At 36.9% G+C, this 27,473-nt stretch overlaps 1 protein-coding gene and 1 pseudogene across 1 annotated transcript; both read right to left on the bottom strand.

The window, feature by feature from the left end:
- Nucleotides 1-207: 207 nt before the first annotated feature.
- Nucleotides 208-15,557, bottom strand: LOC132637327 (abscisic-aldehyde oxidase-like; annotated as a pseudogene).
- Nucleotides 15,558-15,697: 140 nt separating this feature from the next.
- Nucleotides 15,698-16,316, bottom strand: LOC132637333 (histone H2B-like). Its single transcript, XM_060354441.1, has one exon. It carries the CDS (start codon nt 16,246-16,248, stop codon nt 15,838-15,840), a length of 411 nt encoding a protein of 136 aa, XP_060210424.1. The 5' UTR covers nt 16,249-16,316; the 3' UTR covers nt 15,698-15,837.
- Between the last annotated feature and the right edge of the window lie 11,157 nt (nt 16,317-27,473).

The following is a 27,473-nucleotide window of genomic DNA, read 5'->3' as shown; positions in this document are numbered from 1 at the left end:
GACAACTTTCTAAATTTGAAAACAATCCAATTTAAACTTTTCGTTTTACCTTAATAAGAAGTTTTTAGCCAAACAAATTTTATGAAATATTTAAAAACCACAATTTCACAAGTCTAATAGCCACATGAATTTTATGACATATTTATAGCTCAATATTAAGTCTTTATTTCTTTCTTAAAACTCCAGGCCTATTCAAATATCGCTAGATAAATTGAACAGATAAAAAAAACTTTTCAGATCATCTGTAATTCATCAATTCAATACAACATCATTTTATTGCTATACACCGAGGTTGATATAGACAGAATAACAAAGAAACTTTAAATCACAATAAACAGACCAGTTCAAATTCTATAAGAAGATCTAAAGAAAAACAGGAATTCGGTATCTATACTGCTCGGACTCTTTAAAAATGCCCCAGAGCGTCGGGTCCTCCAAAGCAGTGCATTTTTAGAGGAAACGGCACGGATGCGGCGACATTTTGGAGAGTCCACACAGCATAGTTCGGTATCATCTGAGACATGTTGATGCACCTTTAGTTAGATTTCTGAGCCAGCAGAGTTTCCAAGTATTTCTCCACATAATCCATGCCACACTGTGTCTTCACAACAGGTAATATGGCGGGGACGTCCATATAGAATTCGGAAACAGACCCATCGAGCTTGCCCCACAGTTTGAGCTGTTCTCGTGCTGCTTTAATGGCTGCTCTTGTTGCACAATGGACTGAAGCTGCCAGAAGCAGCGGCGGTTCACCAGATGCTGCAAAAAAGTAATCATATGAAGATTCAACGGTTTGTGTGAACAAAGGCGGGTTCATGATTTGAATTTCATGAGTTCCTAAACAATGATCTTGAATTAATATATACAACAATAAATGGATTAACAGTCAGTTGTTTATAGATATTTAGTAAATTTCTTGAAATATAAACAGGATCCGGACAAAAGATACTTGGTTCCCTTGAATCCATAGATTATACTCTACATCCACCACTGTCTACGAATGAATATGCATATATCGTGTCAATCCAAAGTGAGATCGAATGATTCATATTACTGGAGGAAATTTCACTCTTCTATTTCTCTTGCTTGTTTTTAAGGATCACTTGAAACAGGTTTGCAATATTTTCCACTAAACCAAGTGAAGAATTGAGTTTAAATAACCTTTCATGATGTTCACAGTTATAAGCGAACAAGCAAAGAACTTTGAGGTTTGGCATAAGGGAGGGGAAAGGAAATGAAGAAAGAATAATACCTTTGGATGAGAGAACACGTTTTTCATGATGTCCACTGTTTACCACATGAACATTGAAATTCTGAGGTATGGTGTCAATCGTCGGGATCTTGTATGTCCAAGTGCTATTTGAGACCATTAACCCGTCATTGTTTGTAAGATATTCTTCGTTCATAAAGAATCCGATTCCTTGTACAAAAGCCCCTTCAATCTGCAAGGGAAAAAACCGTAGCCACTATTTAGAACAATCTTGTGATCAAGAATAGATGGTTCTGAAGTTTTGAATAACAGCTCAAATGCATGATGCACCTCTCAATTTATATAAGGAAATTCTAATAACAAAATATAAAATCTTCGACAGAGGGAAGAACCTGTCCCATATCAACGGCTGGATTCAAGCTTTGTCCACAGTCATAAATAATATCCGACTGCAAAATGGTAGTCTCTCCAGTCAGAATATCAATCTCCACCTGCAAGAAGAGCATTACTATTACTTAGCCATATGAAGTTGCTGCAGAAGATATATTTGGGCTGCAAAATGGTCCACAACCGGAGTTTCCTGCCGAGTGTTGTGTACTCATACATGTTGAAAATTGATAATCCTTGAAGCAGACTGAAGCGGGAGACGTTACCAAGACATGGATGACGGAACCAGAAAAAGTGACAGAAACAACTAATATACCTCACTGACAGCAGCGCCAAAGTTCAAATAACTCTTGGAACCGAATTCTGGTACATAATAAGAATTTGCTGCTAAGTTTACTGATTGCGTTTGTGCCTGCAAAATAGGGGGTGTGTGGGAGAGAACTGCAAACTCAGATATGCAATTAGTTTACTTATCGTTCCAAGCTACACATGCAATTCGTTACTTTTTAAGTGATTCACTTTGTTAGGTCTTCAAATTGAATTCAAGAATAAAAATTTCATAGTGATTGACCCCGTGACTGGCAGAATTGAAATGTCAGAAAAAATGGAGGAGGTGGTCATATATATAGTGGAAAACAGACCTGGCGAATCAGTGTCGGCCAATCAACAGAGCCGTTTTGTTCCTGCAAATGTTTCTTCAGAGGGGTCAGCCTTTCAACCAAGACATTACAGCAAAGTCTTAGCTGCTTCACAGCTTGATTCCGATGTAGTGGCTCCAGCTGTAAACCCGCCTTGCATTATGCTTAAGGTGTCTGCTTGTATGACTCGTACTTTCTCCATGAGGTCTTCGGCCCAACTACTTTCAATAAAACCAAGAGCATAGGCAGTCATCTGTCTAACCTTTGTCCATAGCCCTTGGCCAATTTCAATCCCTCCGACCTCTACAACAATCGATCCGTCCTGCAGAATACTGACTTTCCTGGGGTCGGTCGTTGCGTAGCTTCAAACACAATTGGCACTCGAGAAATACCCCTTTTCTTCCATGTGTTTTTCTGGTGATACTGTTCTATCATCTTGCTTCGTAGGAAAAAGCTCGACGACACAGCCAACTTATCCATGATACTAGGCAATGTATATTCTCCTACTTCTGCTACAATGTTATCATAGAATAAGTTAAGGCTTTCAAATGTATTAACATTTTCATTTCTGACAGAGTCCACCTCCATCGGCAGTAAACTCGACACATGCTCTATTATAGCTTCGGCAATATGAGATCCTTGCACCTCCCCAGGACCCCGCATAGTCGATTTGCTGGTGAGATTTGTCTTGCATAGTTTTATATCAAAAGATAAGGGACCCCAATCATATTTTTTTAGTGTTTTAATTACATTTGATGGTAAAATGGGGCTTAAATCTCCCGTGATCCCAGCATTTATCAATATATCAAGATGTAATGCTGTGATCTTTCCGCTCGACTTGAATCCTACACTGTAAGTTACTTTCATCGGGTATCGTCCTCCTGTCATTATCATGTCACCGTTCCGGTTGACATATATCCTGACAGGTCGTCTTAACTTGTATGCTGCTAGTGCACAGGCTGTGGAAACCTATAATCATACATAAACTTTAACATCAGAATCAGAGAATTGTAATTATTACTCCCTCCGTCCCAAAAAGATTGTCCTCTTTTGACTTGGCACAAAGTTTAAGAAATAAAGGAAGACTTTTGAAATGTGTAGTCCAAAACAAGCCTTAGATATTTGTGTGGCTGTACATCATCTCATAAAGTTAAATTGCTTCTAAATATATAGAAAGGGGACAATCTTTTTGGGACAGGCTAAAAAGGAAAGGAGGACAATCTTTTTGGGACAGAGGGAGTACTATTTTTCCTTTTCAAATACTCACAGGCATTGCTTTGACTGACTTGCCCCCAAAGCCACCTCCAACCCTTCTTGTAATTACACGGATATTGTGTTCGGGAACACCAAGACAACTGGCAATTACATGATGCGCATTCTCAGGGCACTGGCTTGAAGTGTAAACAACCATGCAATTGTCTTCATCTGGAATTGCAAGGGCAGTCTGTGTCTCCATATAAAAATAGTACTCGGAACCGAGTCTTATCTGGAAATGATTATTAAAAGAGACCAGTAATACATTTGTACCTTTGGCGTACATCTGGTTATACATGCTATTACCATCCAGGAATTAAATTTAAGGAAACATTTGAAACATAACAGTTGCTCAGACTCTTCAAAAACGCCACCAGGTGTGCGCCGAATCCTCCAAAAGTTGTGCATTTTTGGAGGATCCAACACGGGTGCAACAATATTTTTTAGAGCCTGAGCAACAAAGAACAAATGTATATTAAGAGAAATCAAAAGTACCTCAGCAGAGAGAATTTTGTGATCAGCTTCAGCCATTCCTTTTGAGAAATCACCAACCTGTTTTGGATAGAGATGGCGGGATTTGGATAAAGCTAGATCTCAAAAGCTTCCTCAACGGTTAAAATGGGTGAACCTATAATTGTAGTGTCGTCTTCAACAAGGGCCATTCTTGCAGCTACATCAGCAGACCTCTGACTGTCAGCAACCTATCTCATTCGACCACCATATCGAACAACATAAAGAAATAGTTCAAGTTCCTCTGGATTAAAGTGTATGAGAGATTAAAGTTTCACAAAACCATTCCAACTGAAGGAAGCTTGGAAGTGCTTACCACAACTGCAATTCTGTCACCAGCGCATCGGGCGAGATCATCTGCAAATAAAGGCTCGGAATCAAACCTTGTAATAGCTCCTACATTTGCCCCTCCGCTTGGGATATCTTTAAAAGTAATGATGGTGGTGACTCCATCTGTTAATTGATTAGTATCAAGCTGGATTCCCTTGATACCAGCTAATGGCTTTGTACTGTAGAGAAATGCTCCATGCAGGCAGTCAGGTGGTGATGGAATGTCATCTACATAAACAGCTTCACCTGCAACATATTATATAAACCAGCACACATGAAGTTTGGAGTGTTGCATAACAAAGTTATCATTAACATAATATGCAGATAAGCTATTTTGTGTGAAGAAAATTAAGCATGGCAAGAGGAATATGTGAAAACGAGGTCAACAATAAAGGAGAAGAAATGACCAAAACAACTGATCTAGAAAAATACTGAACCATTTTCAGAGAAGAGAAAATTCAAAACGAAAGCTCAAGCCTCGTCTCCAATAATAAATGACGAGGGAGGAGGAAAGGCTGATGAGGAAATTTATAACCAAAATATAACTGCTGAATATGTATTAACACCATAGAATGGTACGAACCAGCCTATAGTTGCAGAGGCGCACCCAGGATTTGAACTTTATCCGGAATGCCACTGGAATCGACCATTTGAGTTACTAGGTATGAAATTTAATATTTACACATATTTAGTGGATTTCTTGCTGTGTGACAAGAAGGTGCCACCAAAACTTAAAGGCAGGTTCTACAAAGTGGTTGTGAGACCGACTTTGTTGTACGGGGCAGAGCGTTGGGCAGTCAAGAACTCTCACGTCCAAAAGATGAAAGTTGCGGAAATGAGAATGTTGCGATGGATGTGTGGGCACACCAGGCGAGATGGGATTAGGAATAAAGATATCCGAGATAAGGTGGGAGTGGCATCAGTGGAGGATAAGATGCGGGAAGCGAGACTGAGATGGTTTGGGCATGTGAGGAGAAGAGACACAGATGCCTCAGTGCGGAGGTGGGAGAGGTTAGCTATGGATGGTTTCAGAAGAGGTAGAGGTAGGCCGAAGAAGTATTGGAGAGGGGTGCTTAGACAGGACATGGCGCAATTTCAGCTTACCGAGGACATGACCTTAGATAGGAGGTTATGGAGGACTCAGATTAGGGTAGAAGGCTAGTAGGTATTCGCAGTTTTGATATATAGTCTATTGTCATTTAATGCTTGCTACTATGTGTTGTTTCTTGTACTTCAATTATCTTATTTATTTGTGGTAGCTACTGCTTCCTTTTCTCAGACTGCTCTATCATGACTTGTTCGCTTTCTTTAGTTTCATTTTCATTTTGCTTCGAACTGCTTGTGCTTATCTGACCTTTTCTTATGTTTTCTCTTGAGCCAAGGGTCTTCCGAAAACAACCTCCCTATCTTCCGAGATAGGGGTAAGGTCTGCGTACACTTTACCCTGCGTACACTTTACCCTCCCCAGACCCCACATTGTGGGATTTCACTGGGTATGTTGCTGTTGTTGTTGTTAGTGGATTTCTTAAAATAGATACAGAGTATGAGACAAAACTATTGAGTTCGGCTGAACCCGTAACTTCCAATATACATCCGCCCCTGTACAGTTGTACTGGAGGCGTCAAATGAACCCTAACACTATTTAGCTACAGTTATATCCAAGCTGAGGCACAGTAAACTATTTCCCCGGTCTCATATCTCCTAGATGGATTTTCACTCTTGTACTAGTTGTTTCTTTAGTAGTGTATTTTCACTTTAAATATCAGTTATCAATTTCACAAAATATAACTATGTTGCTTGGGCCTTCCAAAAATGTTGACGCGCCCATGTCAGATCCTTAAAAAATGCGTAGCTTTTGGCGGATCCTACACACATCCGGCGATACTTTTTAACAGTCCGAGCAACATATAGGAATATAAAGCTCAATCATAAAGATGGACTGTCCGGAGCATCCCTGAAGAAACAAAAGACTTGGGAAGGGACGAGTTTCGTGAGAAACACACTTCTACCCTATGTTGCTCGGACTCTTCAAAAATGTCGACGGATGCGTGTCGGATTATCCAAAATTAATGCATTTTTTGAGAATCTAACACGGGTGCGAGCACATAGCCTCTACCCTTCACAAACATCTAAACGAGGCTTCTCCTAAATTAAAGAATGTCAAGCAATTTTCCTTCAGTTTCACCAAAAAACATCTATTAAACATTGCTCAAATTTTTTGTCATTTAGTCGGGTTCGTATGAGAATTGCTCCCTCTCAAAGTAAAATTTCTATTGAATTGTATCTACAGAAAATACAGAAATCATAAGCAGATGTTAGACAATGAAAATATAGAGAACATATTAGGTTATTCATTCATCTAGACAAGATAAAATTTGCATGTTTAAACTGAATTAAATAGAAACTTAGTGATTGTTAATACTCCTAGGCCTTTAATAGTGTACCTTGTCAATAACCCACTTATATCTCAAAAATCAGCAGTGTCAATGCCAGAAAAAAGGGTATGAAGCACGTGATTGGGGGCAGCCCGCTGCACAACGAATCCCTCGTTCATGCAACGGCCAGAAGGGCGGCACCCCAAGGGGGGTGTAATGTAGGCAGACTAATACAAGCATCAATGGTTGATTCTACGGCTCGAACCCGTGACCTATAGGTCACACGGAGACAACTTTATTGTCGCTCCAATGCTCCCCTTCGCTCAATACTCACAAGATGACACAAAATATTAAAAGGAGAGAACAAACCAGCAGCTTGCATGGCAGCTCCAACCTTCTTCATCGGTTCACCTACTGGATAGTACCCGGCACTTGATTCAACAACCTGCTTAGCCGAAGATAGTAGTGTTTGTTTTCTCCCCCGACTGATGCAGCCATCATTACTACTTTCGGAAACTTCCTCAACCGAGATGTTGCTAATTCCATCAAGTAAAACACCAGAAATAGCAGAATGAACATCAGTGAAGGGATAAAGAAACTTAAAAACATAACTGACAGCCAAGCTTGATCTGTACTCAGGGTGTAAAGTGTCATCTTCCAGTACCACTGCTAGTTTGACTAGTTTAAGTGCTTCATACAGAACATTTACGCTCAACATTTTCCCGGCTAAATATTCTTCTACATTTTTAGCCCTTCATTGCATGTTTTGAGCCATAAGCACCAAAAGCCAAATGGACATTGTTAACAGGACGCCGTTCTTGCAGAGAGAAACGTCAGCCTGGAATGCAGCATTTACATATGGTAATGCATTCCCATGAGGTCGTGGAGCAGCTCGATAGGTTTCAAACAAAAATCTAGAACTAGTTCGGAGAGAACTTCGATCTTTCTTAAATGGGATGGAAACACTTAGAAGCACAGTCCTCGGGTCTAGTGGTGGTCTTGATAATAAACTCCTCCCATGTGGGCTTTTCAAGTCCATGACTGGTCATCAAGCTAACAGTAGCAGAAAGCCCAAGAAATAATGTAGCAATATCTGAAAGAAAACCATTCTTCTGTGCCATAACCAAATTTCCTCCCACACTAGCGGAGTTTCTAACAAACGGTGAAGCAATCTTCTCCATGTGGCAAGCTGTGTTTCGGACACCAACTTCCCATATGAACCGAAATTGACCTTACTTTCCACTTTCAAGAATGAAACGAGTTTAGAGATAGTCACCGTTGCTCCAACTTCAATTCCTGTCTGATCTCTTTTGATGATTGATAGTTCAGGAATGTACCTGAGATCAACGTAATGATCGTATCGCTGAGTTTCCTTATAAAAACCTGTGCCAGTATTACCAACAACTAGTTTAAAGCTTGCACCATTTTCCGTCACGTTTGAGTTCAACAAGATCTGTAGCTCCTCAATTGAAACAGGACTGTACCGAGGGTACCTTGTGGAGTCTAAATTTGCAGCGGATTCACTTTTCAAGAACTCGGGATATGTATTAAAATTCTAGGTTGGATCATAGGGTGGTAATTTACTTACTTTCATTTCCTTGGAATCTCCCTTTTTCCAAAAAGAATTGAATCCCAAATCCTCAATATCCATATCAGCAGCAAAAGTCTTGCAGGCATCAGCAATTGGCCGGTAACCAGTGCACCGACAAAGGTTCCCTGCTATGGCCTTTTCAGCTTTCAGATGAAGTAAGCCTAGAGAATCCCGGTGGAGGATCGGGTTTGTTTCCTTTATCGGCATTGACGAGAGCCGAGAAAAATGACATACGCATGCCAGGAGTGCAAAAGCCGCATTGAGACGCATGGAAACCAGCAAATCTTTCATGAATAGAGTGAAAACCATCTCTGGTGTTCCCAAGGCCTTCACTTGTAGTAATTGAACAACCATTTAAACTGCAAAGAAGTGTAAGGCACGAACTCATGCTGAAATCTTGGACCTTTTTAAGCTCAGGATCATACTTCGAGACCAGAACAACACAAGCCCCACAACCACCTGTAACCATACAAAAAAGTTAGGATTCGTTACACAAATATAGGATTCGTTATACAAATACATAATCAGATCAAAGATGGAAAGTGAAGAGATGATTATCCTCTGAAAGATTTATGAAACAACAAGGATTCCATATAGTCTAAAAGTCAGCAAACAAGGATATGATCATTACGCATCGTGTTCGATTCTTGAGAACTGATTGTTATAACTCCTAAAAAGAAATCACAACAAGTATTTCACTATGAAACAAAAGCTCCATTACTTTATATGGAAAAAGGAAATAAAAAGCTTGCAGCCCACAGTTTAAGAGAAACCAATTCATGTAAATGAAAGATTTCATTGCCAGAAAACCTTCAAGCACCCCGGAATCCAATGGCCTGATTAATCCATTATGAAGAGCATCCCATTCCCGAGACTAGGACCCGAGACCTCTGTTTAAGGGTGAAAGAACCTTTACCGTCCCACCACGCCCTTCGGTGCCACAAAACACTTAAGAGTAAAACACTTAAAAGAGCATAGAATTTAATTATACACAAAAAAAAAAAAAAAAAACTCTTAAGGAATTCCTAATAAGTTATAATAAACTTTTTGTAGGATGACTGGTGAATAAGAATAGTACAACAGAAGTTGTCAATTCCCAAGGAAAGAACAGAAACAAAGCAAAAGGAAGATTGGCCAGAAGAACACAAATTTAAGTAAATCCACAGTTTTTAACATTCCTTATGTAAATAGCACCAAAACAAACATATAGTATACACTAGGTGGGTTGAGAACCATAAGGTATCACGTTCGAATTCCAACAGAGGCAAAAACACCAGTTGATTTATTCCTATCTCTTCCTATCTGTCCAAGCCTTGATGCACAAAGTTGCTCGATACTTGTGCTTGTGGGGGGGTAGGTACCCCTGGAATTAGTCAAGGTGTGCGCAAGCAGACCGGATATCACGGTTATTCAAAACACATATAATATTATGTAACAGAGTGGTAAAAAAGGAGCATTACCTTCACCACAACCAAGTTTTGGACTCTTGAAACAAGTCTCAGAGCGCAAGAACTGAAGCAAAGTTGTGGAAGTATCAACACATGGCAACTCAAATCTCTCTCCATTAACTGCAAAAACCAAACTCCCTTTTTTCTGTCTTTCCTCCATTAATATAATAGCCCCTTAAATCAAGATTCTTGGCTAGCTGAGACACACAAGCAGTTAATTTGACACAGACCCTTTATCAAAATCTTGTCTTTTTCTACTTTTTTCCTACTTTCTCAGTTGAAAAATATCAGAAGTGAAAGAAAAGGCAAGAATCTCGAATTGAATTGACACAGATCCTGTATCAAAAATCTTGTCTTCTTCTACTTTCTATGCTGAAATATCAAAAGTGAAACAAAAAGCAATAATCTTGAATTGAATTGGTTGTCCAACTACTTGCTATTTAACAAAAGCTTCTTAAATCAAGATTCTTGGCTAGCAGAACACTGAAGCAGTTAAATTTGCGACACAGCCTTTATAAAGAATCTTACCTTTTTTTTAACTTTCTAAGCTGAAATATATCAGAAGTGAAACAAAAAGCAAGAATCTTGAACTGAATTGGGTGTCCATATACTTACTTTGTAACACAAAAGCTTCTTAAATCAAGATTCTTGGCTAGCTGAAACACTGAGGCAGTTAACTTGACACAGACCCTATCTTGTCTTTTTCTACTTTCTCAAGCTGAATATATCAGAAGTAGAAGAAAAAGCAAGAATCCTGAATTGAAATGGATGTCAAAATACTTACTTTTAACACAAAAGCTTTTTATCACATATGCACATTATAGTCAACAAACAACATATAATATATTAATTCAACATGTGCTTGCATACCATGATTCATGATTGGTCATATTATAAAGGTATATAAGATTTCATGGGGTCCATTACTTTCAGAAGATCCTAAGGTAAGAGGATTTGATAGGGATGGCCATTATTTTTTTGTACTTTCTTTATGCTAGCATTAAATTGTTGCATGCGTTCCTTTTTACTTGTCCTCTATTGATTTAGCACTCCTTTTAAAATATCATTTATTAAAAATCTGTTTTACCAAATTATTCATATTAATTATATTTTGAAAATCTAAATTTGATTACTAGTACTTTATATAGTTATCTAATGATAAGGATAATATTTAAAAAAAGTAATTGATTTACTAAAATAGACAAGCAAAATAAAATTTTAAATATAAGCGATAAGTAAAAAAGACGAAGGGAGTAAGCAATATAAGCGATAAGTAAAAAAGACGAAGGGAGTAAGCAGTAAACACCTTTTCTGTCAAGGAAGAGACATGTTAAAGAGATCTCATATGACGATTATTCCACTTTGGAGATGAACTTTTGTACATATTCAACAATTATTTAACATTTAATAGTCTATAAATATGAAAATTGTGATGCACCTCTTTACCCTTGCAATTTTGTTTATGCTCCATCCTTCCAGGCATGATTGTTTTTAATGCATATATTATTTGCCGGCGTTTGTCAACATAATCATTGGCCAGGCGGACGGCACACCTTGGTTAGCTCCGCCCGCCAGCAGCGGTGCTACTTGATTCTCTACCAAGATCGTTGAGGCTACGATACCAATATAAAGAAAAAGAATTATTCAGAATTTCTCATTGAATCTCTAAACGATCTCTACAATTCTCCTCTACTTCTCTACTGTATGAAAATAGCTAATAACGTCTCCATTTATAATTAGTATGAAACCTACTTCGACTAGAAACTGAAAAACCTATTCCTGTATAATTTTGACTACAAATCCCACTTAGATATGCATTAAACAAACTAACAAATATAGTCCACCTCTATTGAGGTCCATCTCATTCCAATGCAAGACAAATCAAAACTTCTCTCATAGAGTTTGACTAAATCTTGAACTTATCTCTACACAAACATATAAATCGCATTTTGTTCTTTTCGCTATGTCCCCTGTGACCATTATCTCTATTTTCTACAAATCAAATTTGTTTTACAGCGACGAAAATTTTTCGGGGGGTGGGGTCCGCTTGCTTAATGAAAAACCTAACCTTTAGCAATGTTATTTAAATCAATGAAAAAGACAAAGGGACACCATTATTTAGTATAAATAAGGCCATAAAGATTCCCATTAGAAAGATAGAATGAAAACATGTGTAAGATAGGCACACTATGATTTATTACAACATAAATGAAGAAAAACAAAAGATAATTACACGACAATCTCATTATTTCATCTTCATATGCCATAACAGAATGGTGGACACATGCTTCCTAGTACCGGCTGGTATAAAACCATCACGACCCAAATATCAAACTCTTAAAGAGGGTATTACAACTTCATAATATTTCAACAATGACACAATTAAACAGGTATAATTTGGTCTAGATGAAAAAAATAAAGAATAAAAAGAAAAGGATGGTGAAGCAAGAAATATGCCAACAGTGAATAAGAAAGAAGAGAAATATGTCGACATAGTGAGCAATGGAAGATATAGGTGCCAAAGACATTCAAAATAAGGACAGAAAGAAGACCAATGGTGCTATGTATTTTCTTTTAGGTCTAAGAGACACCCTTGTGGAAATGTCTCCAAAGCAGTGATCCGCGGCATATGGATTGAAAGGAATTCTAGGATTTTTCAGCACAGAGCAACAACTAAGGAGCAAATGCTTCATCAACTGAAGCTTGCTATTTGCACTAGAGTAAGATCTAGTAATAGGCTGTTTGGATACATTAGTACTCTCTAGGCATATTTGTATTGTTTGGGTTATATGTTCCGAGGCTTCATGTTTTCTAGGTACATAGGTAGAAAATGAGAAGGGGCTGAGTTGGTTGTCTCTCCCCTGGTTTGAAATTCTCACTTGGTGATTAATAAAGTTCTCTTTTAATTGCCCCCACAAAAACAAAACAAAAAAGCCAAGAGTGTCTAAGGGGGAAGTTGCAAAGTAGCCAACATTAAGGGGGTTATAGAGAATTTCAAGAAAAGCAGTGTGCTCTAGTTTAAAAAGATAAAGATTACACTGACAGAACTTGTAGAACACGTTCACTAGAGGAGAAGACGAAACAGTGCTATGAGGCAGAGAAGCATGATATCTGATCTAGGATCTTAACAGTTGATTCAATTGCCTGTACTGGAATAGCTCAAAATCAGAGGGGAAAAATGCTAACCTGCACGAGTAAACCATCAGAAGCAAGCGAACTAAACATTTTAATTCAATTTTGAGCAGTGGAGGAGCTCAGTAATAGTTAATAACAGCAACAGAAGCTAGGTGCTGCAGAGGAGTCTCCTGAAAATGATATTGTAATCAGTTTCAGTGTCTACAACAAGAACAGCGCAATTATCACTGAAGATAACACATAATAGATATTAGAAGACCTTATCCCTCTTTCAAACTTCAAATATAATTGTACCTTCTGAAAAATCATGGACATCCAGTGTCACTACCATGGATCAAACATTATCAAAGAAACTGAACGCCCAAGTGTCCTGTCAATATTCTACAAATATGGCATAAAAGGAGGGGAGAGATATGAGATCTATGTAGACATTCAAGATAGGAGTGCTTTCAAGGTGAGAAGCAAAAAATACAAGCAAGTAAAACATAATTACATAACCATCAATTACTTAGTTGTTAAGCAAGTGCAGACTCTGTTAAAGAAAACAGCTCAATAAACATCCATCAGGATTTACCTCAAAACAAACCAGCAAAACATGACAGGGATAAGAGGGGGGGAACCTACACATATAACACCCGAAGGTATTATTATCTACTCGTCATTCAATCCTATCCACATCCAAGACCTAGTACTGTTCACCAGCAAGCTTATGTACTCAACTAAACCAACAATATCTTTTTTCACCAAAAAGAAAAATAAGTCGAGACACAAAGTAATAGCCCATCAGTCTCTCCTTGTTGACACTAGCAAGTACCTTTTGAAACAAAAGTATTGTATAATATTATGCATCAAACACAAACAACTAAAAATAAAAATAAAAACTTCTAGTATAATCCACACAACAAATCATGTCAATTAGTCAAAACAAAATAAAAAATGTAACCATTAGAAGTCGTTAATCCGAAAAAGCATCAATCCTTTGAGTACAAAAAAATTGTGTCTTATAAATTGGAAAAGAAAGTACAAACATTTCACTAAATGAAGAGTCAACAGATACCAGATTCTTGCTCAGGGAATTGCCTAAGCAACATTGAAGCTGTTGGACAAATGTGTAGGGATTTAGTAGCTCAGTTGGTTGGCTAACTGAACTTGCACCTTATTGGTGAGGGTTCGAATCCCCACGTTGTAATCCCCTCCCCATTTCCCCTTCCCCTACCCCCTATGTAATAAATTTAAATAAAAAAATAAAAAAAAAACACTATTGGACAAATGTCAATTGCTTTCTAACTAATTTGACCAGAGGAGGTTCAGCACCCCTCACATACAACCCCAGGGTCATGGGTTCAAGTCACCAAAGGAGCAATAGCTCCACTCCAACAAAGGGGGATTTAAAAAAAAAAAAATCGAAATCGGACAGCCAGCTGTGTAAGATTAATGCATGGAGACAGATTTGAAGAATCATGAGACAAAGAGTTCAAACTTAACAAGGCCAAACAGGTAAGTAATACAGAACCTAAAGCTGTCATAATTCAAAATCAAAAAAATTTAACCGAGAAACTGAAAATTCTTCATTCAAAGACAGCTGTCCACATTACATGTTAGTAAAGTTCAATAGAAAGAGGATTACAAGCTATTAATAATAAATTAAAAAAAAAAGGACAAATCTTTTGAGACTCGTTAAAAAAAAAAAAAAATTAGTCTCATACAGATTGCAAAAGTACAAACATTTCACTAAATAGAGAGTAAACAGACACCAGATTGTTGAGCAGGGAATCACCTAAGAGACATTGCAAATATCAAGCAACAAATCGAGATTGGACAGCCAACTTTATAAGCATTATGCATAGAGACAGCTTCAAGGAATCATGAGACAAACAGCTGAAACTAAACAAGGCAAAACAGGTAAGTAATACCAAATATAAAGCATCATAATTCAAAATCAATCAAATTTAACAGAGAAACTGAAAATTCTTCATTCATTGAACAGCTGTCCGTTACATTTCACAAATTTCAACAGAAAACCAATTGGACATTTTTACATCTGCATATCCAAACCCTAAAATTGATGGACAAATGTGAATTCTCCCCATCAATCAACAAATCAAGATTGAACAGGAAGCTGAGTGAGCATTAACGCATAGAGAAGGCTTTGGAAATTCAAAAGACAAAAAGCCAAAATCAAGCAACTTTAACAGAGAAAATTGAAAATTCTCCATTCAAGGAATAGCTGTCCATTAAATTCCACAAAGTCCTAATAGATAAAACCATAAAAACACAACCTTAAAATTGATTAATAGCTAGCAACAGAACTTAAAGCATCATAATTCATATCAAAGAAATTTAGCAGATGAAATTGAAAATCCTTCATTCGCTGAACTTAAAGCATCATCATTGAAAATCAAACAATTTAAACCAAGAAAATTGAAAATTCTTCATTCACTCAAATAGCTGTCCACATTACATGCCATTAACTTCAATAGAAACCTTAATCCGACTTTAAAAAAAAAAAACCCTACAAACCCTAATTAAAAACCAGAGACAAAACACAACCCTAAAATTGATTTAATAGCCACTGAATTTGGCAACAGAGGTAATTGGTAAATCATAATAATTCAAAATCAAGCAAATTTAACATTGAAACCGAGAATCCCTCATTCAACAAATAGCTATCCATTACATTGCATAAATTCCAAAACAGAGACCCTAAGAGGGCATATTTTTCACATCTACAAACCCTAACCCTAGCCCTAAAATCAACTTTGCAAGACAGCAGATAACAAATACAGAACATAAAGGATCATAATTTAAAATCAATCAAATTTAACGTAGAAACTGAAAATTCTTCATTGACTGAATAATTGTCCATTACATTGGCATAAATTTCAAACAGAAACCCTAAACAGGACATTTCTTTTTTTTTTACATCAAGAAACCCTAACCCTAACCCTAAAAATCGAATTTAAGAGCTAGTAAACTTAGTAACAGCCTTAGTACCCTCAGAAACAGCATGTTTAGCCAATTCACCAGGAAGCACCAACCTCACAGCAGTCTGAATTTCCCTAGAAGTAATAGTAGGTTTCTTATTATACCTAGCCAATCTAGCAGATTCCTGAGCAAGCTTCTCGAAAATATCATTAATAAAACTGTTCATTATACCCATAGCCTTGCTAGATATACCAATGTCAGGGTGCACTTGCTTGAGAACCTTGAAGATGTAGATCTTGTAGGTTTCAACGCTCTTTTTTGACCTCTTCTTCTTCTTGTCGGCTCCAGCGCCTCCGGCCTCCTTTGGAAGCTTCTTCCCGGCTTTCGGCTTCTTCTCGGCTGGCGCCTTCTCGGCTGGTTTCTTCTCTGCTGCCTTTGGTGCCATTGTTTACAAATCTTCTAGAGAGACTATGCTTTGTTGTGAATGTGAATTTGGTGAGGAGACATGAGGGGAGGGGTTTGTTTATATAATGGTTTAGGGGAGAGTTGTTGTTGGTCAGATAAGAGTGACGCGGATCGTGGATTGTAGCCGTTGATTTTGATAATTAATCGACGGTGTTGAGGAAGGGATTTGAAATTTTGAAACGTAGACCGCCTTCATTTTCATTTGGCGGTAGTTTGAAAGTGAAAGTCGGGTTTAGGAGGGTTCATTGTTCAATTTTATTCATTGGAAAAAGACAATCAAATCGACTACTCCACTTTTTATTTATTTCGTCTATCGTTTTAATGAATTAATTAATTAATTGAATAAAAACTCATGTAATTTGAATCAATTTAAATATATTTATTAAGTTAAAATCAAACAATTTATACCCCCATACTATAAAAATTATTTTTTGTACTTCAATTATCTTATTTATCTGTGATAGCTACTGCTCTTTTTTCAGACTGTTTTATCATGGCTTTTCCGTTTTCGTTAGTTTCATTTTCATACTAATTTGAACTGCTTGTCCTTATCTGACCTTTTTTTATCATGTTTTTCTTTTGAGCTGAGGGTCTTTTGAAAACAATCTCCCTACCTTTCGAGGTAGAAGTAAGGTCTGCGTACACTTTACCCTCCTCAAACCCCACATTGTGAGACTTCACTGGTATGTTGTTGTTGTTGTGTACACCTATACTACAAAATTCTACACTTACATCCCCTTGAGATATTTTGTAACTAAACTAGATGGGTGATGACCGTGCATAGCACGGACCTGATAAGTTATCTACCATCAATTGCAGTGGTGACAGGAAACACAATGCTTCCTATTGAAATTAAAATAAACAATCATATGATCAAAAGAATTTCCATACAACAAGGACAGAATCTATCTAGCTATTTTCTTTACAAATATCCTGCAAGAAAAAGGACATATGGACGATGCCTCTGCAACGACCAATCCAGAGCCTCTGTTATTTTATATTGGTCACCATGCTCCTTGTTGTCGCAAGCCTGTAGCATTATCTAAATTATGTTATTACGCAGCCTCGTCGCATATCTTGTCCGACTCAGAATTGTCTAGGAGCCCGTTTGGATTAGCTGAAAAAAATTAGTTTTTAAGCATAAGTGTTTAAAGTTATTTTATAAATAAACAGTTACGTATTTAGATAAAAGTATTGAAGCTGAAAATAAGTTGTTGATGTGTTTGATACATAAGTGTTGTTAAGCACTTTTTTCTGTCAAAATGACTGAAATACCCTTAAAATTGTTCACACTATAAAAAAGCTTATTACTATAAGATTTTTAATTCTAAATTGATTCAAATTATAATTAATTTATATTTTAATTCAGTTTCAATATAAACTGATTATTTAAGATAATTTTATAAATATATGTTACTTTTAATTTTAACAATAATTTGGATAAAGATTGAACCATAATATAAAGTTTCAGAGATAAAATTAATCACAACGACTGAAGGCCGACATTCAATAGTCAAGATTAATTCTAGAAAATATGCAAATGCTAAAAAGTGGTGAAAAACCTCGAGTATGATAAGAAAAATTAGGTGTTCACACTGAAAAGATAACTACCACAACCATATTCTTAATGTCCAAACTATTAAATTTACATAGCTTCAAGCTAGGTGTTCACACTGGAAAGTGTTAATATGCCTGAATTCTCAATGTCCAAATTAGGTGTTCACACCGGAAAGTGTTGATATGGCCGAAGCTATAAATACAAAAAGTGGAAAATATTCATATAATACAAGCATCAAGCATTAGAAATTTCACTAGCAATCATATCACGAAACCCCATCCAATAGACATCACTTGTTCTCCCACGCTTTCGACATCTACTTTGTTAGCTCTTGAAGTTGTGCCAACATTAGAATCAATTGATGGAATATATCTTTCATTCTCAGTTGTTTGGAATGCATCATCCACATTGCATTTCTTTCTAATATAATTGTGAATGGCCATATTAACAAGCATGATGTCCCTTTGAGTGTCAATGTGATAGTAAGGCATGTCTCGCAAAATGGACCATCTTGCTTTCCAAATGTCAAATGTGCGCTCTACTATATTCCTACAAGAAGAATACAAATAGTTAATTTTTTCAATGCGTCCTCTTGGCTCTCGCAATTGTCGTGCACCTCAGCGAAATTCAGCTGGGTGATATCTTACATTATCTCCTTTGTATGGAGCCGTGTATCCATTCATATGCGAATATCCTGCATCAACTAGATAATATTTGTTTCCACGTGGATGTGGAAAGTTGAGCTCTCGTCTACAAAGGGCCTCACCAAATATACGACTATCGTGAGCTGCTCCTTCCCACCCAGCCCATGCAAATGTAAAACACCTATTAAAATCTACAACAAGAAGAATGTTCTGAGTCGGATAACCTATACGTCCAACATATGGTATATCTTGATCTTGCAGTACTCTAGCTTTAACATGTGTACCATCAGTAGCTCCAATACAATCCTACAAGTATATAAATATATAAAATTAACTTTACTAAGTAATAATGAGAGAATAAGTAAACATGAGTTTTTTTTTTACTGGAACTGGTTTTGTACTCCTACATTATCAATTCGTTAGACAGAAAAGAATTATTAGAATCTTTAGCTATTTTTATGCAGAATTTGGTTATATCATGATTTCAGTAGCAAGCAATTATTATGTTCGGCACCATCATAGCATGATTTGTATCTATCTTTTGTTACTTCTCGCCTAAGTCATTCACTTGGTCAGAGCACTCAGAACCATAGAATTGATACACTTCTACCATAAAAATTCTTTTATTAAGAAGCACTGAAGAAACATGCATTCTTGGATATCTCAAAGTATTATGCAAAAAGTATAATTTTACAGTGTTGATTACTTAATTTAAGTATTATGCAATAAAAAACCGGCTACTTACTTTAAAGAAAGGGAGATATCTTTCGTTACATGGCTTGTGAGCTCCTGCACCATCATTATAATTTGGATGTGGACTAATGATATCTCTTGCAAGCTTACAAACGGCCTTTAAAACACTATGAATCGCCTCTCTAGAATGCTGAAGATATCTTGTATCATTCGATTTCCAGCTCCATGTGCACAAGTCATCAAGAACGTGCTTAAAATTTCATGTATAGACATTCCACGCTAGGGTTTAAGCCCATATTTTTCAGTTAAGTCACCGGATAGATCAATAAACACCGCCTTCTTCAATCGAAAATTTTCATAACAACGAGTCTTGTTTCCTCGTAATATCTCTTGAATAAATACATTTCCAAAGCGCTTTGATGTATGACAAGGTTCTTTGCATATGTATTTTGCACAATACATCAAAATATTTTTACATGTTATTTGACACAAAGCCATATGTTCCTTCTCATCTTGCTCTCTCTGAATTTCTTCTATTTATTGATCTTCGTCATCTAAAAAATCACTTAGATGAGGAGATATCACATCGCTAATATCCCAACTCTCCATTTAACTGAAAACGAAAATGACTCAAATCAGTAAAGAATGGAAGTTCTCTTATGTATGCATCACAAGCGGGCGAAGGAGGCATTCTGGTTTTTGCAAGTGCATACTTTACAATATAGCTTCTATAATTTTCTTTAATGTTCCTCTTTTGAGAAGCACTATAAAGAAAAGTCCAATATACATTATAGCAACAAGAACATAAAAGAATGTAATAAAGCATCTGAGCACAAGTTAACCAAATCCATGAAGTGATTATTCGGTACTCGCTAATAGTCAAACAGAATACACCAGCAGATCCATTAAAGTCAACACAACGTCCCACATGACTAATCCATTAAAGTCAACATAACAACAATACCAATACATAAAGTTCACACGTACAACCATAAGGTTTAGGGATACAACCATAAGGTTTAGGGATACAACCACAACGTCTAAACAAGAAGCAATAAATAAAGTTTACACGTACAACCATAATGTTCGAACATGAAACACTAAACATATTTAACCACATTCTTCACATTTTCTTAAGGTGTAGCTCATAGTTATACTCCAAGCAAGACTTCCGAGCTTTATCAATAGCCATCTTAAGAAACAACTGACGTACGTCTTTCTTAAGAAACATGTTGCAAGTATAGTTGCACATTCCACTCCCTTCAGGAGTATCAGGAAAAGGTGCCAACACATTCATACACTTATCGATGATGGGATCATCTACTAAAGGAGATGTAGCAATGCTTTTGCCAGACATAAACTCCATTAGAGAGTGTATTTCCTCTCTTATTGACGCTGCACAAGATTTGGTCTTACTTTTTTTTTTCTTGACTGCTAGTGTCAATACCATCAATTGAACTTCGTCTTTGTAGTGACGGCTTAGGAAACATAACACGTTCCACGTTCTGTAGATCATCACTCCCTTCATCATTAGGATTAATAAAGTGTTCCTCATATCCATCAATATCATTTATTCCTTCTTCGTCGAGATCTACTCCAATGCCAGACATTTGTCCTTGATTCGCTGCACGGGCTCTTTCTCTTGTAGCAACAATATAAAAAAAACAATGCGTCATAGCGAAAGATCGATTTTCCTAAACCTTTTGTATCGATCATGCTCCTATAACAAAAAATTCAAAACTACTTTAAGCAAACCAAGAAATTTAGCAATGAAAGAAATAAGAAAGACATATAGAACAATGTGAGAGATGTACCTTAATTTTTCGCTCCCACCAATCATCATCTGCCATAACTGTATTTTTCGTGGCATCCCATCCTAAACCTGTCTCCTCTCTTATCAACTTCTTAAAAAGAGTTCAATCTCTTTTCATGTTATCCCAATGAGTTTTCATTTAGTTTTTATCATAGTGTCTTCCTTCTCTTTATTGAACTCTTCAACAACATTTCTCTATCCATCTTTACTTAAATGAGTGTGTGGTCTATGTTTTTTACTAATCTCTATTTCACACAACTCTATAAATTTAAGTTTGGCATCATCATCCCACTTAGCATTACTTCATCCCAAACTAGTTTCCGGCATGATTGAATGTAAATAATCTGAAGAAAGGAGAAATAAATATTCATGAACTCTCACGAAAGCATAGGAGACAATCAACCATACTTGTTACTAGTGGTGTTTGAAAAGAAAAACAAATCTTTTTCAATACCCAGAAACAAAAATGGAACCTGGATTGTAACTAGAAAAGGAAAATCAAATAAGTTTGAAGAATTTAGTGTTGACAGTTAGCACAATAAGAACATAAAACTACTATGGACTAACAAATCCAATCAAAATTGATCACACAAACAAAAAGTACATAATTTTTACTTGGAACTAAATGATTTCTTCACTTTACAACTATCACGCCCCAAACCATGGCCTGGACATAACACGACATTCGGTGCCTAACTGCATGTGACCAAGCGAACCACATGGCTTTATGAATCAATCATGGGGCGTGAACTAGTGTGGAATATAATATAAACATGCATGGTTTGTGAAAAACATTCAATTCAATAATCATAAGCCTTAAAATGATAAGTATATATCATGAATGCAGAAATATGATAAGGTAGCCAACGAGGCTAAGTCAACTAACATCTGACATGATGTACTAACTAGTCTATTAAACCTCTGACATGAGTCTGACTGCTGAACTGTTTACCGGTACAAGGCCCCCGGCATACCTTAACTGCATAACCAACATAAAAGTAAAGTAAGGATAACAACTCGAATGGAATGGGGCTCACCAATAGGTGATACGAGCACAATTCTAACAAGCTGATCCGACGTCTTGTAAATCTGCATCGTGAAATGCAGGCTCCCGGGTAAATAAAAGGGGACGTCAGTACATTTGAATTGTACTAGTATGTAAAGAAAATGAATGAAATAGCATGGCACATGAAATAATAGAACATAAATTGTAAGTTGTACATAAACATGAGTATCATTTGACATGGGTATAATGTAACATGAGTAGAACATTTTAAGTGGGAGAGCTTTAGTATAACCGACATGTAACCACCACATAAGTACGTGCCGTCTGATCTCTGTCCGACCAGCTAAGTCATCTTGTACCTTTCCGGGGTACAAGACATGAACATGAACATGAATGGATCCAATAACCCACAATAGGTAAACATGAAGGGATCGTCCTAACTGGGTGGAGCGACCCTTATCCTACGCTGACACACGTAGTTTCAAGTTATCTGAGCCTTCTCGGTAATCCGTGCAACTCCCAAAACATGAACATGGATATATTTGGCTTAGTAGCCCACGAAGTATATAAACATGATTGTAAATATGATTCGTGATTGTATTATAACATGAAGATAGATATATGATATAACTTGTATGAAAACATGTAAAAGTTCATGACAATAAACATAAAGGTTCGTATCTTGCATTTAAGAACCCATGCAAATGCAAAATATGGGTTTTCATGGATTACGAAAAGCATAATAACCAGGAATGGAATATTAAGAACACAATAACGAATTATTAATACAACATGGTATATCATGATACTTTTACTTAGGGTTATCATGAACATGGCTAGAAACCCTAGTGTTGATGAAATTTCGTAAAATCATGAAAAAACATGGCATAGGGAAGAACAACAATATTCCCACACGTAGATAGAAACCCTACATACCTGTAAGCGATCTAATCCAACGAATTATCTTGCTTCTGTGATGAAGAAATCCCAAACCCTAGCTTTGAATCGTTGGAGAAAGATTACTGATTTTCGTAGCTACTGTTCATAGCTCAAATGGCACTATTTCGGAACTCTAAATGAAATCTCCACCATTCATATTTAAGAATTATATGTTATGAATGCTCTGGTAAAATTTGGTCTCGATTCAACGGTTAGATTATCGGGCAACACCAATTGAATATGAGTGGTCAGAGTGAAAGTCTACAGAAAATATTAACTCTTCATGACAATTGATTTTATAGAGTGCCGGGGTGGATGAATGTATTCTAGTGTTTAGAAACAATATAATCTTGTAGAATACAAAGGTTCTCGATTAAACGATTTACCTTGGAGGAAACCTTAGGAAACTAGATCGCCAAACCAAACTCTTGACGGTTTTTTAATTTTTCTTGATTGCAAGAATGAGTTTCTTGCGATTCTTGAAGGATTGGAGTCCCTAGGTTCTTTAGGGATAGAGATAGAGAGAATAAATAGTCTCTTAGGGTTTGAATAGTGTTAGGGACGTTTTTATTTCATAAAATAATAAAATAAGGAGTCACAATTGGAGTAGGAAAAAGCTAAAAAACGTAACCCAAAATTTGAATTTATAAGGTGTCGTGGCGAATGAATTTATTCTAGTGTTTAGAAACGATGTAATCTTGTAGATTACAAAGGTTCTTGATTAAAATATTTACCTTGGAGGAAACCTTTGGAAACTAGATCGCCAAACCAAACTCTTGACGATTTCTTAATTTTTCTTGATTGTAAGAATGAGTTTCTTGCGATTCTTGAAGGATTGGAGTGCCTAGGTTCTTTACGGATGGAGGTATAGAAAGAATAAATAGTCTTTGAAGGTTTAGAATAGTGTTAGGGACGTTTTTACTTCATAAAATAATAAAATAAGGAGTCCCAATTCGAGTAGGAAAAGGCTAAAAAACGTAACCCAAAATCTGAAAATCCTGCTCCGACCAGTGTTAGTAAAATAGACACAACTCTTAGCATAAAGCTCCATTTGATCTGCACAATATATCATTAGAAAGGTATTTCAAAATCCTACAACTTTCGTTTTTTGAGTTTTCTCAAATTACTTATATAATTTTCCAAATACTCACTTTAAGTGAGGCCTTGTGCAAATTCACTTGAAAACATGGCCCGTAGAGTAGCTTCCAACTATACTTTGCCCAAAAACTCTTCTTATAACTTGCTTGGTTTTCGAAACACTTCCTATACTCCTCATCTTGGTTCCATTATGTTCCCTTCATAAGGGTCATACCTTAGCCCGAAGGTATGAGGTGTTACAATATCTCCCCCTTGGGATCATTCGTCCCCGAATGATGGGTCATGGTTAGGAATGCGATTAACTCAAGAACTTATGGACATGGCATGAATACATGAGCATGAAGAAACGTGACATAGAACATGGGGACTGAAATGACATTATTACATAAAAACATAAACATGGGTTCATGAGTAGTGAATACATGAACGTGAATCGCGAGACATGAATCATATTTCCTTGAATGATAGTCATGGCTAGAAGTGGGACTAACTTTGGAATTGTACAGAAATTTTGATAGAGTTTCCTTTGTAGATAAAACTATCCCAACATTCCTCAAACACCTGTCAGCTAACCAGAGCACAACACAAACCTCGCAGGGCAGCATAATACGCGTGACATGACATAACAGGGTAACTGAAACATAGACGTGGCTAACATGAATACGCGAATACTAACTGTCATGAATTCCGGTCTAACATGAACACACATATACTAAAATGAGTGAATACATGAATATATTATACATAGTATTTGAGAAAGAATTCATAGACGCGAATGACATGAGTACCGGAACATGATCATGAACTTAACACGATTGCATGGATGTGAGAAACATAAAGATGGAACATGAATATTGGCCGACATGGATACATGAGTGTTGAACTGACATGAGATCTGAACACGCGAAAACAATGGATATCATAACATAAGATCTGAATGCAGAAAACATGAACATTACAACAGAAGATCTGAATGTTGAGCGGAGATCGGATCTGAACACTTAGAGACTTGATCATAGATGTTCGTATATCATCACGGTAGACATATGAGATAAGAGTACGACTTGGGCCTTGAATGAAGGCGCAACTCGATGCGAATGAGATATACATGAGTCATAGAACATGCATAGGTTCCTAACATATAGCATAAAGCTCAAGCATAGGCATGACATGAATACGTCAAGTCTGAGTAGAATACTTCTGAAATAAGTACCACCGCGTACATGAAAGGAACTCCTTTTTAAATTGGAATGTACATTATTTCGAACCTTATCTTGTACGCTCTTAAACTTAGATGTGAATACCTTAGATTATCTTGTTTTTCATTCACAACCCCATTATCGTGACCGAATCATAAAGGAATGAGAGGAAAGGAATCATAGGTACGAATCATAAGAGACACCTTATTTTAGAGTATAGACGTGACATGGGTACATTGAACATGAAGGAGGTATCATGGAACATGCGTAAATGGAAACGTGATTATTATGGCATAAAACGTGAATACGCGAATAGCATGACATAGAGCATGGGGACATGAGCAACATGATATTTGCATAAGTACATCGAAGTTACATATCCTGGCATTTGGTCATGAGTTTATGAGTATTGCAATAAGAATAAGACATAAGTGTGACTTGCATGGCGTACGATTGTAGGCTTCACTCTTGGCTACTCAGGGACATAGAGCGTTAATAAAGGATAAAGTTGACTCAAATTCATGACCCAACTCATGGGATCAAGCGGGCACCCATACTAACTCCCCTGGTGGGCGAGTCATTCCCTTATTCAATGTCCAATTCAAACATAAAAAATTAAATAAAAGGATAAAGTTGACTCAAATCATAAATAACTAAGCATACGGAATACTAATACAAATCCCCAGAATCTGGTCTGAATAGTACAAGAGCTACTAACACATAAGTCTAAAAATACAAGTCTGAAATACTGAAACTGTCTTAGAATAGAAAATAAGACGAATAATATAGAGGAGTCTCCAGGCATCGGGATCCAGTAAGAGCTCACCTTGGACACTATCTGAGCCTCAGGATCACTCACGAGGTGTGGTGGAGGAACCTGCTACAAAATCTGCATTCATATCAGTACGAACACCATGCACCGGTAGATATCATAGGCCGATAACAATTAGATCACATATATATAAGAAAGAGATTGAGAGGTAGACATGTTAGCAGTCAAGTCCAAATCACAACACAATCCAAGATCAGAACAACACACGTGATATACATGCCAAGTAGAATCAATGATATAAATGAATGAAGTAAATGAATGCACATGCAATACAAATGATGTACTGGCCAACTGTTTGTCTCCGTACATACATGTTACAGACGGATATGCTTCACGTCCCGATAGTCATAACCCATGGGGGACCTACAAAGTCCATGTATCACTCACTCTGCACATAACCCAGAGATGACTTCCACAACACTAGCCACTCCGCACACAGCCCAGATATGGCTTCTATATCAAACCTTTCCACAATCTCGGATGTTCCTTTCTCACTTATCATCACCAGTATCAATCACAATCTGTATCAACGAATCATGTAAATGTGTATGAATGCTATGCATGATATCAATATCAAGTGTAAATCACAATCAAATCTCATTCGTGCCTCTACATGAGCACACATCGCAATACCAATTCTAAATCAATGTTATTTCCTTTATCGATGATAAGTGACAAGATAAGTGAAAGATGGATGCATCACAAACACAATATAGAAAATGGGGAATATGCCCAACACATTACACGTGGCAACAAGCCAAATCACGATAAACAAGGCGACAAGCTCAAAAAACATGGCCTAGGCGTAACACGACACTCGGTGCCTGACTGCATGTGGCCGAGCGAAAAACATGAGGCATAAACATGAGCGGAATACAACATGAAACATGATGAGCCTTAACAAAACACGAGAAGTCATAATATATTTAATAAAATACTTGTATAAAAAGTGCATGTGGAAAAATTGACATAACTGACCAACTAAACTATGAAACCTCTAATCATGAGTCTGAACTACTAAAACATACTTGTTGGGACAAGGCCCCAGCATACCTTTAATGCATAGATGACATAAAGTAAACAACTGACTAAACCCCGAAGGAGATGGGGCTCACCAATGAGCTGATACGTGCAAATCCTACTGAACAGATGTGGCGTCCTGTAAATCCGTACCTGCATCGTGAAATGCAGGCCCCCGAAGAATAGAAAGGGACGTCAGCACATTGAATGTACTGGTATGTAAAGCAACTGAATGAAATAAGCATGACACGTGGAATAATAGGACTGAAACTGAAACCTGCTCATGATTATGAACATGAATACATATATATGAATAACACGAGTAAAAATATCTGTGGGAGAGAATTAGTATAAATCTGTGGGAGAGAATTAGTATAACCGATATGTAACCACCACGTTGACA

The sequence above is a fragment of the Lycium barbarum genome, chromosome 1 (assembly GCF_019175385.1).
Source record: "Lycium barbarum isolate Lr01 chromosome 1, ASM1917538v2, whole genome shotgun sequence".
Lineage (NCBI taxonomy): Eukaryota > Viridiplantae > Streptophyta > Magnoliopsida > Solanales > Solanaceae > Lycium > Lycium barbarum.
The sequence above is the reverse complement of the archived record's forward strand: the minus strand, read 5'-3'. Positions and strand labels throughout refer to the sequence as shown.

Coding starts and splice junctions, on each gene's coding strand:
- LOC132637333 (XM_060354441.1), bottom strand. CDS start 16,248: ATGGCACCAAAGGCAGCAGAGAAGAAACCAGCCGAGAAGGCGCCAGCC.